General features: G+C 43.4%; 1 protein-coding gene across 1 annotated transcript; it reads right to left on the bottom strand.

Moving 5' to 3' along the window:
* Positions 1-1,104: 1,104 nt before the first annotated feature.
* Positions 1,105-19,703, bottom strand: dlt (codanin-1 like protein dlt). Its single transcript, XM_073092358.1, has 16 exons — positions 19,526-19,703; positions 19,363-19,451; positions 16,301-17,773; positions 15,714-15,864; positions 14,279-14,376; positions 13,784-13,890; positions 12,645-12,853; positions 11,980-12,274; positions 10,985-11,196; positions 9,562-9,738; positions 8,323-8,533; positions 6,607-6,749; positions 6,086-6,245; positions 5,417-5,575; positions 4,486-4,712; positions 1,105-1,242 (listed from the first exon to the last, which is right to left on the bottom strand). Exons 1-16 carry the CDS (start codon positions 19,610-19,612, stop codon positions 1,105-1,107), a joined length of 3,936 nt encoding a protein of 1,311 aa, XP_072948459.1. The 5' UTR covers positions 19,613-19,703.
* Positions 19,704-20,139: the final 436 nt, after the last annotated feature.

Below are 20,139 nucleotides of genomic sequence, written 5' to 3'. Positions count from 1 at the left end.
GTCATTTATTGAATGACTGACAAAGTCAGTCAAAGTCCGAAGTCAAAGAGTATGTAAATAATAGACTCCTATATATTATATTATTGTAATGACCGGTACAATCGTACGATGTACAGTCTCAAATATTTCAGATTTTTAATAAATTTTGCTTTACAGATGTTTAGTCACCGTTCAGAAAACTCCATTGGAAACATAATTGTAGTACTATTCATTTTGTAGCACTTTTAGATCGGACGTTTTTGAGCACAACCCTAACGTCTAAAATTTTGCTAAGTCACTCTGACAATTGACGCGACATTGTAGCACTTTCTTCATTTTATAGTATTTTTATCGTGGACGCTTTTAAAGCAGACGTAATCTAGTATGTCAATATTAAACAGTAGATCGAGATTGGAGCACTTACCGCCGGAACAGCGCGACCACCGCGCCGACACCGCCTTCATGCACGTCGACTTTCCAGAACGTTCTGGAACGTTCTATTGTACGGAGTAGTGGATACGTCAGTGGAACGGACGTAGCCGCAATAGTCGATAAGTCAAGGTGTTGTAGTACTTTTTGCATTTTACTAATCTATGGCATTTTGTAGCTCTTTTATTTCGAACCTTTTTAAGCGGAGGTGTCTATTGGTAAGTTATTGACAATCGATAGGTCAGGATTGTAGCACTTTTTGAATTTGTAGTACTTTTATTTCGGACACTTTTTAACTGAGACGTCGTCTAGTTGGTCATTATTAAACAGAAAGTCAAAAATTGTAGCAAATTTTAAAAATTGTAGTACTTTTTTTTGGCAACGTCTTAATATGTAAATGACGATTTATGCGTATTTGTAACACTTTTTCATTTTTAGCACTTTTTTCTGGACGATTTGTCATACTTATGACGTCATTTACACAGTAGGTAATTCTATTGTCACTTGGTACCACATTTTCCATATAGTCAATCTATGACAATTTACACATCATTGTAGCACATTTTTCATTTTGTAGCACTTTCACTTCGGTCATTTTTATCACACCTGACGTCATCTCTACAGCAGACAACACTATCATCATTTTGTAGCACTTTCTCCACATTGTATCCTCCCGCCGGCCTGGCCACGCGGCCGCTAGGGCAGCGCGTGGCCGGCCAGGTCGCCGCAGAACTCGGCCAGGAAGTCCAGGAACAGCGTGAACTTGCCGCCGGAGCAGCGCGACCACCGCGCCGACACCGCGCGCATGCACGACGACAGACTCTCCAGAATGTTCTGGAACGAACATACATATTTTTTCTTTATATAGGAGCATAGATTAGTAAAGATACTTCGCCGCCTTGAAATTGAATGAAGCTACAAACGGCTTATTATAGTAAGTTCTTTTTTTGAATTCTTGACAATTGCTGTTATGGGGCGTGGTGATGAAAGGACACCTTCGTGCCTGAAGCGGAAGGTTCTATCCTGAGGGCCTCCAAGTCGCTTTGGAGAGGGGTCTTTTGTGCGGAGAGATAAATTGAGGCTATGATCAGGGACGGGTGTCCTGTCATGCCTAATTTGCAAACGGCGGCTTCCATATTGGTGAGCTTGGGTGTTACCAGAGGGGTACAGTGAAGAGACCTCTTGTAGTAGATGGCAGTGGCTGCGCCACGACGATCGTCGGCTCTGTCATTACGTACAAGCGCGTAAGAGGGGAGACTTACGCCTTTAAGGGCGGGTTTAAGGAAAGTTTACTGAACAAGCAACAGGGCGATGTCCCTGTTGCGGACGAACTCTTTGAGTTCAGGAATGCAAGGCTTTAGACCTCGTGCATTGAAGGAGATTAGCGAAACGCCTTTAGGTTATAAACGACCGGAGTGAGGGGGTAGAGTACGAGCGTTACTCATTGGATGGATTTGAACAACTCTAGGTGTTCAGAGTATACCATAATGCGCTCCGCATGGTTAGCTGCGTTGAGCATTTTAAGTGTTACGAATTCCATCTCGTCGAGGTTCACGCCCTTTACGCAGTCGACGAGGAACATAATGTTCTCCTTTATCGAGGCTGCCTTTTGGGAGGGACGGGGAGCGGGTGTGGCCTTAGGGGCCAGGGTTGGTGGGGCGGCCGCGGGTGCGACTTCCAACTCATGGGAGCAGTTGGGGTTTTGGAAGCCCCCAAACGCGGGAAATTGGTCGAATCGACCGGAGGTGGGCCTGCTTTGGAGGGCTGCTTTTTGGCAGCCTTCTTTTGAGTGGGGCGGGGGGCTTTCGGGCAACCACGGTAGTTAGCCGGGTGATCGGAAGTGGTGCACAACACGCAGGGGACTCGTCTTCGAGAATTCTCTTGCACTCCCGTGTGGCGTGAGGTTCAAGGCACTTTACGCACCTGTGGGGGCAGTGCAGTTAGCCGCTGCATGGCCGTAAAGCTGGCAGCGGTGGCACTGGGCAGGGTAACCACGCTTGTTGGGTGGTTCCACCTTGATTTGAGAGAGACCACAAACCGTGAGCTCTTTCTCTTTGAAAATGTCCTTGGAGTCTTAGCCATTATGGCAAGACGGGGTCTTAGCCAGTATGGCAAGGGCTAAAGGGAATTTGATCCCGGTGCGGCTGTACAACTTGTGTACACCCTCTACGGGGAAACCTTGATTAACGAGATCCGTTTGGATCTCGTCAGTGGGCAGTTCGTAGGGGAGACCCCTAAGGAACGCTTTAATTTTGCGGTCTTCTTCCAAAGCGTACGTGTGGTACGGGAGTTTTTGGTGGACTAGGAACTTTATAAGGCTTCTGAAGTCCTCGGTGGTGCGGCACGATATGCGAATAGGATCGCGAGGGTTAAGTGCATTGGTGTAGTTGACTTTCAGTTCCACTAGGATTTTAGAAAAGTCGGACCATTTCGACTTGTCTCTAAAGTAGATGAAGGGTGGGCGTTTGCACTTGGCAAGTGCGGGTTCGCAGCGCGTGGCTGGCTTGGAGGGTTTGGAACGAACCGCAGGGGTTGAGCTCTGGGGCTCGGTGGAGGCGTTTGGCACGGAGGCCAATGCGGGGGCCACTGGGGCTGAGGTGGGACCTGTAGACGCCTCGGAGGTAGTCTCACTTGTCGCCTTAGCGACGCGTTTGACGGACCGTTTTTTGGTCTTCTTCGACTTGACAGGGGCGAAGCCCTGGTCGTCGTCGGAGGAGACGGCCGAGTTAATAATAGTGCCGTCCGACGAGTCGTCTGATGAGGCAGGGCGCTTCAGTGAGATGGCGTCGAATTCCATCTCGCGTCTGGGAGTGGCATCGGGGGATGCGGGTGAGTCCGTTACGGACAGGGAATCCGTTACGGGCTTGATGGGCTCACATAGGGAGCGGAAAAATTCCTGGGGGAAAAGGGAGCAAGAGAAATTCTTGCTGAGGAATACAGCAAGATTCTCGAAGAAATAGTCGGGAACCGTAATTCCCATGGTTAGGAGAGGACGCCTCCCTGCCGAGGCAGGGAGCAACCGGGGAGAGAGAGGGTAATGCAGCTACCCCTAAGGGAAAGTAACTGCTACCGTCACCCTTGGGATAGCCCAAGTGCAGTGGGATCGGGTCTGCCGGTTTCTCTCAGACCGAGAGGTCTGAGAAGCGCATCGGGTCAACGCTAGTTGGCTTCGTTGGCACCGTTAGGTATCCACCAACTCAAACGCGACAAAGTGAGTTTTGTTTATTCCCAATAAATTGGCAATAAACAAAGCACGGACCGCTATCGATAAAATCGAGTAGTCGAAAACCGGCCGAGACGCCAGAGAAAGGCCCGGGTTAAGAACACTAGCGCTAGCGCGAGCAGGAAGGGCTGCACGGTCTGGCGTCCAAACGCAGAGTGAAAATCTTGGCAAGCTGCGCGCGCTATTTATATCATTTGATGTCGCCGCTGTGTGCGTTCGGTGCGTAGACTCGTCCCACCAGCTTCTTATCGTAATTGTGAATGTGTGCGTGTGCGTTCGTAAAGCGGATAGTACGAAGTTCTGTTACATGCCTAAATTTTTTTCAGGCAAATCATTAAATAACTATAGTCTGATTCATAATTAGGTGTCCAAAATGTAAACAAAGGTGTTGACCTATCAAGAACATACCCTTCAAATGGTAGATTCTTATTTTTGATAATATTAAATTAATGCAACAATAATAAAATAATAATCTAAACAAATTAAGATCAATTCACATTTTCTAATATGTATTTATATTACCTCTATTTCGTTCCATACAGTAATAATAATAAAAAACAAAGTTTATGGTAGAAAATTAAAATGTGATAATGGTAACACAATCGAAATCCAAAAAATTTCTTGTGCCGTCATTTTTAAGTTTCGTAGCTGATATTATTCATTTTCGTGATTGTGATCGAACTCAGACGTTTTCTTGTTTTCATAGCGCGTTTATTAAATTGTGTACAGTTGTTAAAGTTTTCGTTTTTCGTTGAGTTTGTTAAAGATTTTGTTTCTTGTTAATTTTGACAGTGACACTTCTTTATTTACATTTTGGACACCTAATTATGAATCAGACTATACATAGGACCCACCTGCGGCCAGTCCTGGCGGTACACGGCCAGGCACTGCTCGGTGAGCGAGTCCTCGCCGAGGTAGTCGTGTCGCAGCAGGAACACCAGTACAGTGGCCAGTGCGGCCCACACGTCCCCACTGCGGGCTGTTGTGGTGCTCAGTATGATAATGTTGCGCGGACATAGGATGCGATCGAAGAATTCCAGCTGGTCGTCCGTTGGGTCGGCGTCGGATTTCGGCTCTGGGGCTGTTGAAATATGAATAAATAGAAGTAGTTGTCAATAAGAAACAGATATATTTGCTAAGGATTTTTATTTATCTATTTATATACAGTACATTTATATCTCATAATTTCTAATTCCTTATGCTTAATTCACGTACTGTAATGTAAAATCCATCCATACATGCACTGTTAAATTCACAACCGACACACACACCCGCACACACATTCTACCACATATGCAAACATACCCATCACACCCATTCATACACCCATTCATACACTCACACACTTACATGTACACGTACACACACATATGCACTTCCACACACACGTTTACTTGCATTCACACAAATGTTTATTGTTTAGTCTTCCGCGGGAGGGCACTGGTGACTTGTAATTCAGGTATTTTTTACCTACAACAGGCACCAGTCTCTCACTACGTAAGGTTAAAATATTCATATGTTGTAATCATGCAATTTAACATAAGACCTTTTTGTGAGACAAATAAACTGTATTCATTTCATTTCAGAAAAAAATACGCCCTCTATATTTCTCCACTATCTGATATTGTCGCTTATAAGGATCAAATTCTGGGAAGTAATGTTATGTGACTAATTAAAGTAAAGGAAAATTTTGAATGAAGAAAATACATATCACATGATATACCCGAAAAATAGATGAAACTATTAAAACAAATAATCATACCCTAGAACGAATCTAAAACTCACCTCTCCCCTCCTCTAGCCCTCTCGCCCCATCCTCCCCTACCGGCGAGGACGGTTCCTCCCCATTCTCCCCACAACGCTTCCGATCGGGACAGCAGATATTCCATATCCCGTGGAGACTATTTAAGAACGCCTCTGAGACTTGCGTTGGTTTTCTGCTCACTGAAAATGCAAATATATAAATGCAAAATTATTAATAAAATGTAATAAAAGAATTTAAAAAAACCTTTGGGCGTAAAAATGTCCAAACTAAATGTGCTACAAAACGTAAAAGTTTTATAATGTAATTTTTAGGCTTAGCCAAAGGGTAAAAACGGAACCCTATTATTAACCCTAATACATAGAGACATTTAAAATTATTGTCATAGCGGTCACCGTTTTACATACTCTGTAAAAGAAACAAGTGTCTATCTATTACAGTTCAAGAGATAGAGCCCTGTGACAGACGGACAGACAGCGAAGTCTTAGTTTTATACCTTTCGGTGTTACCCTTTTTACCCTTTAGGTACGGAATCCTAAAAATACACTATAACATTTAAAACTATTAAATTTACAAGCAAACTTAATAGCATTCATATAAGGCAGTCTCAATCAAATCAAATATAAGTTAAAAAATCATATAGGACCATTCAAATACGCTCATAAGATAAAAAATATATAGGGTAAACTCACCAAACACGACACAATAGTCGACGCTCAGTCGCAAAATCGCCCGCTGTGTCGGCGGCCGACAGAACATGTTCTGCGGCGAGCAGCACGCTGCGCACATGGACAGTACCGCGTTCGAATCCTCGGTTGGTTCTTCGTTGTCTAGTAGAACGCAGATTAACTCCTGTAGGAAAATTTTAAAATTAAATAATAGAAAAATAAATAGAACCATTTGTGGCTCGACTCCGGCGGCACCACCGCCAGTGGCGGTCAGCCACACCTATTTCTACCTAATAACAGCAGTGTTAGGCGCTGCTGTGTTCCGGTTTGAAGGGTGTGGTAAGGGAGACATACTTTTCCGAGGCGTTCCAGCTTAGTCCTCAGGGGTAGTGGTGCATGTGTGGCCGACCTCAGGTAGGAATATCTAATCCTATCTGGGGTTGATTACAGATGTCCATGGGCGGCAGTAGCTTACAATCAGGTGGACTGCATGCTCGTCTGCTACTCCTATATTGTAAAGGATATAATCTGAATATAACTCCAACCTTAAGAGCGATAACCGCATTGGCGGCGCTAGTGCAGTCGACGTTCGGTGACGTCAGCTGGATGGGCGGAGTCTTCGCAGTGGGCGTGGTCTCGCCAGCTAACAACGACTTGATCTCTTCATCTATGTCCTTACATAGCAGCACTGTGGAAGAAAATGTGTTTTTTGAAAAATGCCGCTCGTATAGTTTTTCATTGATAATTTCTTCCCAGAGTTTAAGGGACACTATCCGATGGCTCCATACTACAGTTTGTTTTTTGCTAGGGAAATCTTATGATGTCGATTTAGTTTTTATCAAAATCGGCTTTGTGTCTCCTTTCAGCATTTTTAACTATTTCTTATAGTTTCGAAGTTGGCCCTGCAGACCCTCTTAAAAATTTCACCCTATATATAATACAAAAACCCGCATATAAAACATAGACTAGTTACCCAACAGAGAACAATTATACAGCTTAATTACACTACACAGACTAGTTACACTACAGAGACAGATCAGTTACACAGTCCAACTACATAATACAGAGTAGCTACACTGCACAGGTTAGTTTCGGCACGCAGCGGGTCGGACACGACGGGCGGCGGCGCGCGTGACGTCACCGGGCGCGTGACGTCAGCCTGCACTCACCGTCCGCGTGGTCGCGCAGGTGTCGGTGCAGCGCGTGCGTGGCGGCGGCGCGCGTGACGTCACCGGGCGCGTGACGTCAGCCTGCACTCACCGTCCGCGTGGTCGCGCAGGTGTCGGTGCAGCGCGTGCGTGGCGGCGGCGCGCGTGACGTCACCGGGCGCGTGACGTCAGCCTGCACTCACCGTCCGCGTGGTCGCGCAGGTGCCGGTGCAGCGCGTGCGTGGCGGCGGCGCGCGTGACGTCACCGGGCGCGTGACGTCAGCCTGCACTCACCGTCCGCGTGGTCGCGCAGGTGCCGGTGCAGCGCGTGCGTGGCGGCGGCGCGCGTGACGTCACCGGGCGCGTGACGTCAGCCTGCACTCACCGTCCGCGTGGTCGCGCAGGTGCCGGTGCAGCGCGTGCGTGGCGGCGGCGCGCGTGACGTCACCGGGCGCGTGACGTCAGCCTGCACTCACCGTCCGCGTGGTCGCGCAGGTGCCGGTGCAGCGCGTGCGTGGCGGCGGCGCGCGTGACGTCACCGGGCGCGTGACGTCAGCCTGCACTCACCGTCCGCGTGGTCGCGCAGGTGCCGGTGCAGCGCGTGCGTGGCGGCGGCGCGCGTGACGTCACCGGGCGCGTGACGTCAGCCTGCACTCACCGTCCGCGTGGTCGCGCAGGTGCCGGTGCAGCGCGTGCGTGGCGGCGGCGCGCGTGACGTCACCGGGCGCGTGACGTCAGCCTGCACTCACCGTCCGCGTGGTCGCGCAGGTGCCGGTGCAGCGCGTGCGTGGCGGCGGCGCGCGTGACGTCACCGGGCGCGTGACGTCAGCCTGCACTCACCGTCCGCGTGGTCGCGCAGGTGCCGGTGCAGCGCGTGCGTGGCGGCGGCGCGCGTGACGTCACCGGGCGCGTGACGTCAGCCTGCACTCACCGTCCGCGTGGTCGCGCAGGTGCCGGTGCAGCGCGTGCGTGGCGGCGGCGCGCGTGACGTCACCGGGCGCGTGACGTCAGCCTGCACTCACCGTCCGCGTGGTCGCGCAGGTGCCGGTGCAGCGCGTGCGTGGCGGCGGCGCGCGTGACGTCACCGGGCGCGTGACGTCAGCCTGCACTCACCGTCCGCGTGGTCGCGCAGGTGCCGGTGCAGCGCGTGCGTGGCGCGGGCGGCGGCGGCGGCGCGGAGCGGGGCGGGCGCGGCGGGCAGCAATGCGCTAAGGGCTCCTCGCACGCGAGCTCGAACGCCCGCGCTGCCCGCGTTCAACGCCTCCGCGCGGGCGGTGGCCATCTCGGACGCGTAGAGCGCTTCGAGGGCGGGACGGAGTTCGCTCTGTGAACAAAGCGGTTTAAATTAGAAGTGTGTCGAAATCTGGCGAATACGCTTTAAGCGGCGCAAAAAAATATTACGTTTGTTTGGCACGTCTAAAATTCACGTGCGGCTTACAAAATTGGTATCGCAAACGCGCAATTCTTAAATTCCATATCACACGGCACGGAACATTTTTTTTACAATTTATTGGTCATCTTATATTTGGGTTTTAATCCAACCTACAAAACTATCACTTTCCAACACGTCTTACCATTTCAAAACACTATAATATGTTCAAAGAATCTTTGCAACCAATCTTTTATCTCACAATTGCCCCACGTATTTCTGGGTCACCCTCTCGTGTCCCCACACCCGCACTCACCCTGTCCCCGCCCCGCGCCCCGTGTGTCCCCACACCCGCACTCACCCTGTCCCCGCCCCGCGTGTCCCCACACCCGCACTCACCCTGTCCCCGCCCCGCGCCCCGCGTGTCGCCACCCCCGCACTCACCCTGTCCCCGCCTCGCGCCCCATGTGTCCCCACCCCTGCACTCACCCTGTCCCCGCCCCGCGCGCCGCGTGTCCCCACCCCCGCACTCACCCTGTCCTTGCCCCGCGCCCCGTGTGTCCCCACCCCCGCACTCACCCTGTCCTTGCCCCGCGCCCCGTGTGTCCCCACCCCCGCACTCACCCTGTCCCCGCCCCGCGCCCCGCGTGTCCCCACCCCCGCACTCACCCTGTCCTTGCCCCGCGCCCCGCGTGTCCCCACCCCCGCACTCACCCTGTCCTTGCCCCGCGCCCCGCGTGTCCCCACACCCGCACTCACCCTGTCTTTGCCCCGCGCCCCGCGTGTCCCCACCCTCGCACTCACCCTGTCCTTGCCCCGCGCCCCGCGTGTCCCCACACCCGCACTCACCGTGTCTTTGCCCCGCGCCCCGCGTGTCCCCACCCCCGCACTCACCCTGTCCCCGCCCCGCGCGCCGTGTGTCCCCACACCCGCACTCAACCTGTCCTCGCCCCGCGCCCCGTGTGTCCCCACCCCGCACTCACCCTGTCCTTGCCGCGCGCGAGCTCTGCCCCGCGCGCGCGCAGCCGCAGCCGCGCGGCCTGCAGCGTGTCTGCGCGCAGCTGCCGCGCCGCGCCGGCCGCCACGCGCTCCACCACCAGCTCCACCACGCGACGGGTGGACGACGGCTGGCTCTTCAGGAACTCTTCTTCTAGACGCGCCTAGAAATATATGAAGTTAAATAACGCTTATCGAGGAGTCCGACGGGGCAACGCGCTGAAAGGACTTCGGTTGCGATCCTTTGGAAATCCTGGAGACCTCTACGAGGACGGCCTTATGTTATAATGATAATAATGATAATGATGATAATGATAGCCTTTACCAACAATCCTATTTTTTTATATATATATTTAACCGATAAGGCAGACGGGCTACCTGATGGAAAGCAGTCACAGTCGCCTATGGACATTTGAAACACCAGAGTAGTCGCCAATGCATCGCCCGCTTTGAAGGAGAGTTCTTTTTACACCCCTCTTGAAGAGCCCCATGTCAGAGTCCTATTCCTTACATTTTATGTTTTCATATTAATTTTTTGCATTTAATTTATTATAAATATTTATAGATAATTTCATTATAGACACCAGTTTCTTGATTGTCTTGCTTTCCAGCATAGGCCTCCCCAAGAGTTTTCCACAGAGATCTATCTCTTGTTTTTCTCATCCAAGTCGTTCCTGCCATCATTTAATATCATTTTCCCATCTTTGAAACTGTCTACCTATCTTCTTCTCTTTTTATATCTAGGACACCATTCCGTCTTCTTTGGCCCATTTCTCAGTATGACTTCTAATTAAATGTCCCGTTCATTTCCAACCTTTCGTAGTCCAATCTTTTCGCTTTCATATACAAGTTGTTTAATCGTGTTCTGTAGGTTAATTTAATCTTCGCAAATTAATACTAATCTTAAGTGGTTTAGTACTGTCTCATTAATTTTTATACCATATTCTTCCCACTTGAGCTGTCTGAATGTATATTCTAAATTTGCAGAGAATAATTTAGGCGATAACGGGTCACCCTGTCAAACTCCGCTTCTAATTGGAAAATATTCACCTTCCTTTTCTGTGTATTTTAACTTTCATATTTTTGTAAATTATACGAATGTACTTATTATGGACTCCTTGTGACGTAAGAGCTTCCCATATTTTGTAGTGTTTAAACGAGTCGAATGCCTTATTATAGTCTATAAATGCTAGGTAATAGTTTATTCCATATTCATTGCATTTCTGAATTATTTGTTTGATGGTATGGATGTGGTCTATAGTTGAGAAATCACTTTGAAACCCTGCTTGTTATTTTGACTGATTTTTGTATAAAGTCCTTGTTAAACGTTCTAGTATTATTTTGGAGAATAATTTATTTAGAAATTATTGAAACCGCGGCGCACAGCTAGTAAATAATAATAATACTCACTTGCAACTCCTTCTCCTTATTCCGTATCCGGTCTTCAGGATTAACCCCCAAACTGACCGGTGTTATGTGCCTAAAACTCCCCATATCTTTCTGTTCTTGGCACACCCGAGACGTCGACAGCAGAACGGTTAGATCCTTCAAGAACGGACACAACTCGAATAGAATCGATTCATCGATTATATCGCACGAATCGATACCATCATTCGATATACCTGGAAAGAAAAAGTTTATTTTAATCATAGATAAGTATAGATATGTCACCGCCTTGTAATTGTAGGAAGCCATTTAATGACTGTCATGTCATTTACGCGGGACAATACTGACATGTGCAGTAAAGTGGTGCAAAAACACGAAATCCAAGAAAAAGTGCGGCGAAATATAGTTTCATTCGTAAATGCTCTAAAAACTACATTTTTTTAATATTTTTCAAAAGATGTGAAAAAAGAGATGACAGTGACAATTTCAACTGTCAAAACTGGTAACATTTTCTTGTTAGGAGTGAGTAATCTTTACTAATCTATGGTTTTAATTTACTTTTTTATCTATGTATTATTTCATTATTGTCAATTTATTTCTGACGGTCAATTCAAAGAGACATAAATTTAAATATAAGAATACTTTCGTGAAATAGAAAACGTTAAATGTCGTTTCTCTATTCACAGGTATGTCTGCTTATTTATATCATGTAGTAAGTTTTATTATTGTACAAATAATGTGATTAACAGAATAAAAACTCGATTAGATATTCCTACCTGAGGTTGGCCACAGATGCGCCGCTACCCCTGAGGACTAAGCTGGAACGCCTCGGAAAAGTATGTCTCCCTTACCACACTTCAAACCAGAACACAGCAGCGCCTAACACTGCTGTTATAACAGAAATAGTTGTGGTGGTGGTGCCGGAGTCGAACCACAGAGTTCTAGCACGTTCTAACTCTATTTACAGAACAACAACATTCTTTCTACAATAATACATGAGAAAGATCATTAATATATACCTATATCGATTTTCATCTGCTCATAGAACATCTCTTGGGGAAAGTGGGGTAAATCGAACAACCATCCGAGCATCGATTTTAGGAAAATTATCGTGTTTTTCTTGTACTGTGTCTCCGTTTTTAAACCGTCGTATATTTGAAAGAGTATTTGTAGTAGTTTTTGGTAGTATTTCAGACGTAGAGTGGTGTAGTCGATCATGGATAGATAGTGAGCTATCCACGGTAAGGTGATGCAGAGACGACCGTTGACGTACGCTGATGTTAGAAGGCCGTGTAGGTCGATTGCGGGCTGGCTCTGAAACAAAGAACCTTTTTCGTATTTTTTCCAAAGAAAAAGAAAGATAATTTTTTTTTTTCAAAGTTTTACAATTTTTGTTGCTCAAAAACACAATCTTCAATCTTCTAGTTTTTTTTCAAAAACAATGAAATAAATGGATAAATAGAGGAAAAGTTACTTTTTCGTTTTTGTGTTCATATCTTTTTTTTAATTCAAAAATTTCTTTGCAAGATATTGATTGCTAATATAATTACTACTGACTAAAATTACTTCTCAAATGCGCTATAATTTATGTGAAAATTAAAATTATATTGTATTTTGATTTTGATTAATATATTTCTGTCTTTTTACATCTTTCTATATTCGACAACAGAATAAAAATACTCACATAGTTCCTCAAAGCAATATTATTCTCCAATACTTTCTCCTTCGGCACCACGAAGTTCTGTTCCTTACTCGCGGTATTCACCACTCCCGTCTTCATTGTGACGTCATGCGCCGTATATGGCAGTGAGGTCAGGTACCCTAGGAACTTGGCTAGGAGTCCTAGCTTCTTCGAGAGTTGGAGGTAGTCTTGGGATGTGTCTGTGCTGTTTGCTGCAAAATAATAATTATAGTTTAAAAACTAAAAACCACGCTAAAATCGCAGAAGGAAAATCGTTAATTCTGATTTCTGGCGATCCGATAAGGAGAATGGGATAAAATTATTAAAATCGTGTAATGTTTTCAGTTTTTCATAATTGTTCAAAATTTTTAATTAATTAATGGTCCGGCCATTCAAAGTAGGTAAAAATCGAGTTCAAAGATTACGTTACATACATTTTTTTTTTATAATATAAGAGTAGCAGACGAGCATGCAGTCCACCTGATGGTAAGTGGCTACAGCCGCCCATGGACATCTGTTATCAACCCCAGATAGGATTAGATATGCCTACCTGAGGTCGGCCACAGATGCGCTGCTACCCCTGAGGACTAAGCTGGAACGCCTCGGAAAAGTCTGTCTCCCTTACCACACCCTTCAAACCGGAACACAGCAGCGCCTAACACTGCTGTTATTAGGTAGAAATAGGTGTGGCGGTGGTGCCGCCGGAGTCGAACCACAAAGGGTTCTACCACCTTCACATACATACATACATACAACCCAAGCAATGAAAGCGTGATAATGCGATTTAAACTCGTAATCGGATGGTTTCATACCACTAAATTATTATTATTATTTTTAGCGTTTGTTATCATTATGTCATTATGACGTGGTTGAATAGATAAAGTTGACAACGCCGAAAAATAACGGTTTCTAGTATGGCGACCCCTAATAATTTTGGATTTCTTTTTTATTTTTAGTATTTTTTGTACAGCGGCCACCGTTATGCATCCTCTGTCAAAAGCGTCTATCGATTACAGTTCCAGAGTTAGAGCCCTGTGACAGACGGACAGACAGCGAAGTCTTAGTAATAGGGTTCCATGTTTACCCAAAGGGTAAAACCCTAAAAACCCTAAAAAGAGTTTGGTATAAATATATATACATACAGCTCTCAATGCCAACTGGAGCGCCATCTAGCGCCACGATCTCCGACGATAAGGCATCTTTTAGATGCACTCTGAACGATTCATTGTCCGCGTATAGAATGAAATCTCTGGAAAAAACACATTTTTTTTTATAATAATTCATAATTCTAAAAGAGTCAAATATAATTATTAAAAGTGTATGCACTATTATTAAAAGTTATGTACGGATATATTTTTATTAATTACAGCAAATAACTGTAACTTCATTGGTAATTCTTCATCTGTAATTAACCCCAGATAAGATTAGATTCCTACCTGAGGTCGCCCACAAATGCACCGTTACCTCTGAGGACTAAGCTGGAACGCCTCGGAAAAGTATGTCTCCCTTACCACACTTCAAACCAGAACACAGCAGCGTTTGAGCCTGCTGTTAAAACAGAAATAGGTGTGGCGATGTTGAGTCAATTACCATCAAGTGGACTATGCTCTTTTTCTACTTATGAAAGATCAGCTTACTTGTAAAACTGTTCTTTGTCAGTAAAACGTGGTAATCTGTGCGATTCCGGAGCGCTGGGACAAGTAAATCGCCTTTGCAATTTACTCAACTTCGATTCCTGTAAGAAGATAGTCGTAAACAAAATCTAAATTTCATATTTATTCAAAATAGGTTCTTTACAGAGCACTTTTTGAACGTCATTACATCTACCTCCATTTCAAAAACATTGAAAAAACGTCCGATTTAAAAGTACTAAAAAAACATAAAATGTTTAAAGTATATTGCCGCGTCTGGACGCTTGCCATACCTCAACAAACTTACAATTTCAAACAATTGTTTGACTTGGTTTGTGTGCAAGTGCTTGTAACGGATCCAATGAAGAGTCAGATTTTAGCAGATCAATGAAATTTTGTACGTGTTGTTGTTTGTAGATGTTTGGAGATTCGGAGGCAGGTGCACAACGTATGTATGCAACCATTACCTTCAACACTAAGGATCATTGTTATCTGGTCGCACAGTTACATATTAATTGTATATACAAGGTTACGGGGTAAATCGATCTACTACAGATCGGACTTGATCCTAAATTATATATCTCCAACTACAAGGTATTTAAAAATGAAAAAGTTTCATGAATGTTGTTCTGCAGACTAATTAAAAGATTTCTATATATTTCTACCTTTATATTCGATATTATTGTTTACTAGTTTTTGCCCGCGGCTTCGCCCGCGTTTAAAAGAAAATAATATGACATACTAACATACATAAATACATATATATTGGAATACCAGTGGCGCCATCTGGCGAAAATTGGTCGTACCAAGTCTGAAACCTTCGTGGGCTCATGGACAACACCTTTGCTAAAGATCATCACTTGAACAAATGCAAAGTTTACGATTCAATCCAAACTAATATCGATTAAAATAATCGATTTATTGGTTCAAAATATCGATTCTCCGATTAATCGATCTTAGATCGCCATCCCTAGTCCCCGTAGGATTTCCGGGATAAAAACTATCCTATGTCCTTTCTCGGGTCTCAGACTATCTTTGTACAAAATTTCATTAAAATCAGTTCAGTGGTTTAGGCGTGAAGAAAAGACAACCAGACAGACAGACAGACAGACAGACAGAGTTACTTTCGGATTTATAATATTAGTAAGGATTATTGAAATTTATGTTTAATATCCTCATCGAAATGTATGTATCAATAGCAATACTTGTATGTGTAAGTTATAACAGTGTGCTCCATCGCGTATATCAATACCTTAATTCGCAAATCAGCCAACTCCACTTTTTGTCAAAAAGTTTTTTTTTATTTATTTTGATAGTACGAGTAAATGGCGTTGAACGAAATAAAAAAAAAATAAAAAATACAGAAATGTATATATCAACTTGTATGTGTAATTGATGACTGTCATCATGTGTCATGCTGCATTCGGTAGTATGTGGTTACCTGTGCGGTTGCCGGGCGACACTCGGCGAGAGCGTGCGCGGCGAGCAACGCGGCGAGGTGCGCGTGGCAGCTCGCTGTCGGCCCCGCGCTTAGCAACGCACGAACACGCGCGCGCATTGACGAACGCGACGCGCCTGACTCGTTGTACCATCTACACGTAAGGTGTTTGTCAGTCGGTTGAGTTAGGTTAGGTTAGGTTAGAATATATTAAAGTTATGTATGTTCTGTCATTGGATAGTGAATAGACAGTGTCCAATCTATAATTCACTTGTAGGAGATAGATATACGCCTATTTATAAAATCTATCCAATGTTTAGCCTATAAAAGATCGCTATTTAAATATGTTTGATTACTGGACATTGTTAAATTTTGATCTTTAAATTAATATAGATATAGTAGATAGGAGACAAATGGGCAAAAATGTTATATGATCTATCATTAAGTAACAACAAATTGATACGGAATTTAGTATCATATACACGATAATCATATCTGATCAGACCCAAATCTAAAAAAGCGTGTTAGAAACAATTTTAAAAACATTACTTTTTTAAGTGCTAATAGCACAAAACTAAATAAAAACTCACCTCAAAATCTCGTAGAACATGTCCCGTTGTTTCTTAAAATTATGGAAACTCAGCGCGGAGGAGAAATTTTCAGCATTATCAGTCTCGAAATTGAAACACACGATCCCATTGGACGCCCTGTTTTCAGGCACCTTCGACTTATCCATGTTAGACTCAGCTTCGCACTTCAGACCGTACGAATTCAGCAGAAACTTAGCTAGATCTGGACAAAAACTCCGCACTTTCTTGTTTTCTCCTAACGTTTTCAAGGAATTCTTGTCCAAAATCACTTCTAACAAAACCCGTTGATGCCACAAAGACCGCACTGCGAAATACGTGCTATTATGTATTGGTTTCAGTAAATAATTCACTAAATTATCCTTCAACTTCGAATCCGCTTTCATATAATCATCTTCGTTTTGTTTCGATAACAGTATCGAAATAAGAAAATATATTTCCGTGTTAATACTCAGAATCAAGTTATTTTTGATCAAAACATCGTAAATGTCGACCAAAATATCAATTTTCTCTTTCAAAACGACTTTATTGCAATCAACTTGAACAAAAACCTGATCTTTTTCCGTCAAATCCTTTTGTGTTATCTTAATCTGAGGTGTCGTAACCAATTTTGTTGCGGCAGACGTATTTAAGATATTGAATTTCTCCATTAACTTATGTCGTTCTTGCTTCAAGATATTTCTCTCCGCGTCAAAGTTATTCGAGGACGCCGGCTGTATCGTTGTCCGGAAAGCTATATTCTCTTCAAAAGCTAACGGCGAAGGTTGCTGAAAGCTCTCAGAGTTGAAGCTGTTTAACGAAAAGCTTTTTTGCGTAGTGCTTTTATCGATCGCAGTCGGTTTGATTCTCCGCCGTTCCGATCTTAACGAACTAGATTTCCTAGCGCCAATTTCTGGAAAAATCTCTGAGTTACTCAAATCTAGGTCTGGTTTCGTCTCGCTGTCGTCGTTAGAGGAGTTTTTGGATGCCCGTTTCTTTTTAGAGCTTTTCGTTTGAGCTGTAACTAAGTAATCGCCTAAGCTAACACTTTTGTCTTGTGATCTAGAATGTCTGTGGCTCATTCTGGGTGTGTCACATCTTTCGTTGTTAAAGCTCCTGGAATGGGGAGTGACAGGACTTGAAAGTGGTAGACCTGGGTATTCGGAGAACTTAATGCCATTTTTGTTTGGTGTGCTCGAAAGCACCAATCTATCCACACCGGAGCTGAGTCTAGATTCATCTGAAGAAGCGGATACATCTTTTTTATCGTCAGCAAAGAGTTTAGTTTTGACTTTACGTCCAGTTTTCTTTTTATCCCGATTCGGGGACTCATGGCTCCTGTGCCTGTCGGTTTTGACAGACAGACTGTCATTCCTGTCAGTCTCCCTTGTGGGATCGCTGATGGATCTGTGGTGTTTCCTACGTGTACTGGATGAGCGTTCTGGCGTACCTTGATGCTGGAGTAATTGCAAGGCTGTTGTGTTCGACTGTAATATCCTGAAAAGAACAGTGTTTAAAATGCTCAAAAGGAATAACAAAAATACAATTTATTTATTCTTCATAATCATTAAAATTTACGAATACATTTATCCACCAATGATCACACTTCTTTTTGACAAAAGACATTGCAAAAATCCGACCACATTCCATAACTCAAAGGTAGACTGAATATTCCAAAAATAAAAAAAGAAACTGTGTTCAAAGTGATTAAATTATGAATAACCAGTAATTAAGTGAGCTGTACCTGAATCAGTGATGTGACTGTAACAATAGTAAAAGTTAAACCCTACCAGTACAAAGCTTTACATGGAAAGCATTATGATTGTACAGTTGTATTCCTGGCTAATAACAGCAGTGACTGCCATATGGCTACTATTGTTTGAGCAATACTTGCAAAATGTCACCATCTTGTTGCTTAAACGATTGAGTATTTGCTTAATTTGCTTATGCGGCGTCTGATTTGGTGTTTGAGCGATGAACATAATACATGTTTAATTTTTTCCAAAATATCTGTCAATGATCACTACCAGGACAGGAATGAAATGAAATGAAATAATTATATTTATTTATTTGTATAGGCCAACGGCGGCACTTACAAATTGTCAGTTCAATATTTTTCTTGAACTACTACTGGATTGGAACGCAACATCTACTGAGAAGATATGTTAAAAAACTCAGTGGCTTTGTTTTTTTTAATAATTATTATTCTCTTTTTTTTAAATGCCATCATTTTAACATATAATTAAATGCAGGACTATCCAATGTCCAGCCAATCTGTCACACTGGTGGTCTCAAATACAATTTGGGGAAGCGTTAATGTCCTATTATAGCAAAAATGAAAATAGTGATGATTAGTTGCTACAAAATATAGAAAATACTACTTTGAGACATCATTCAACAAAAACAATGCTCCATTAGTTTAGTAGTGTAGTTATCGCCAAACTGCTAGTCCGCTCTGAAGTTGTTGCGAGCAGGTGTAGTCATACAATTTGCTATGGCGACGAGATTAATTTCTATATTCAGAGCGGACTAGTACTTTTATGTGCACTATACCTGCACATAAGGCTATGTTGATTGTTGAGGTTAATATTTAAGAAATCAAACCCAGATTCCTACACATATTGAAACTATACTGAAACCTGTAATATTGAATCCACTTTACTCTTCTGACTAATATAATAAATAAATAAAATGATCCATAATAATATTCCCATTACATGAAGAATAATATAATTATTTGCTAGATATAACTACTTCTTTGTCATTAATAATAATAAAATTTTATCCATAATTCTCTTCAAAAAGGTGTCCCATTTTGAATTACAAATTAAATGATCAATTTAGACATGGCTTTCCTTTCAAAATAAGAAACAGGTCAAGATTTCTAAACCTTTTCAATATAAGGGTTGTTTATTATAATTTTCATTATAATGGACTGTTTAACACATCGTTTTGCGTTACTATGGACTATTAAGCAGAAAACCGTTTGAAAAAACGTCCTCATATTATCCCGACGTAAAATAAAACAATATTGATATAATGTTTACATATGAATGCACACCGTTTATATCAAAAATATAACTCACCCCTCAGTTTGTCGTCGCAAATACGATAAGAAATAAGTCACAAATTCATTTCTGTTACAACACAGAAGGATACAATCGTCCGATGCCTCCTAAAATAAAATAAATGATTACTTTTATGAAAATACGAGACAATACGGAAACGTCATATCTTTAGGTTATGTACCTCTATGGACTCGTTATTAAGCCATTTGACCACCAAAACACTGTCTAGCTTCCCGCCCAACACACTTTCGATTATAGTGTCCAACATTTTAGCGTTTATCTACATGAAAAATGTATTTTCAATCGATTTATGCTAGGCGCTAAAAACCCGCTACTAGCCATGACAGATTGACAATTATTGTCAGATTTGGAATGTCAGATTTGTTTTGTCATAGACGGATTATAGATTATTGAAAGTCTCGAAAAGAGTGAGGTGACTATTCAAAAAGATTTTGAAATTGGCTACTTGACACTTTTTGGGAAACTGTTTTAATGAATTCATATACGTATTATATATGCCTTTCATTGATATTTTTTTCGAAAAAAGGGCTATTTATTAATAAAAAACATATTTTTATTACGGTAAACGGAACGTTACGCCAAAACAGGCGGTCAAGTGTCATTTCGTAGCGTGACGTCAACACATTGAAAATATAGAAATAAACTTCGACGCTACACATACTTCAGGGGAAATCTTGGGAATTATTTAACTTTTATTAGTACAATTGCAAGAATGTCAAATTACAAGGCGTGTGCAGTGACGATGTGTACAAGTACGATCGCTAAATATCCTAA

This window comes from Epargyreus clarus, unplaced genomic scaffold (assembly GCF_041222505.1).
Source record: "Epargyreus clarus isolate Ecla_fem2 unplaced genomic scaffold, WU_Ecla_fem_2.2 ptg000036l, whole genome shotgun sequence".
Classification (NCBI taxonomy): domain Eukaryota; kingdom Metazoa; phylum Arthropoda; class Insecta; order Lepidoptera; family Hesperiidae; genus Epargyreus; species Epargyreus clarus.
Note: the sequence above shows the minus strand (reverse complement) of the source record. Positions and strands in the feature narration are given on the sequence as shown.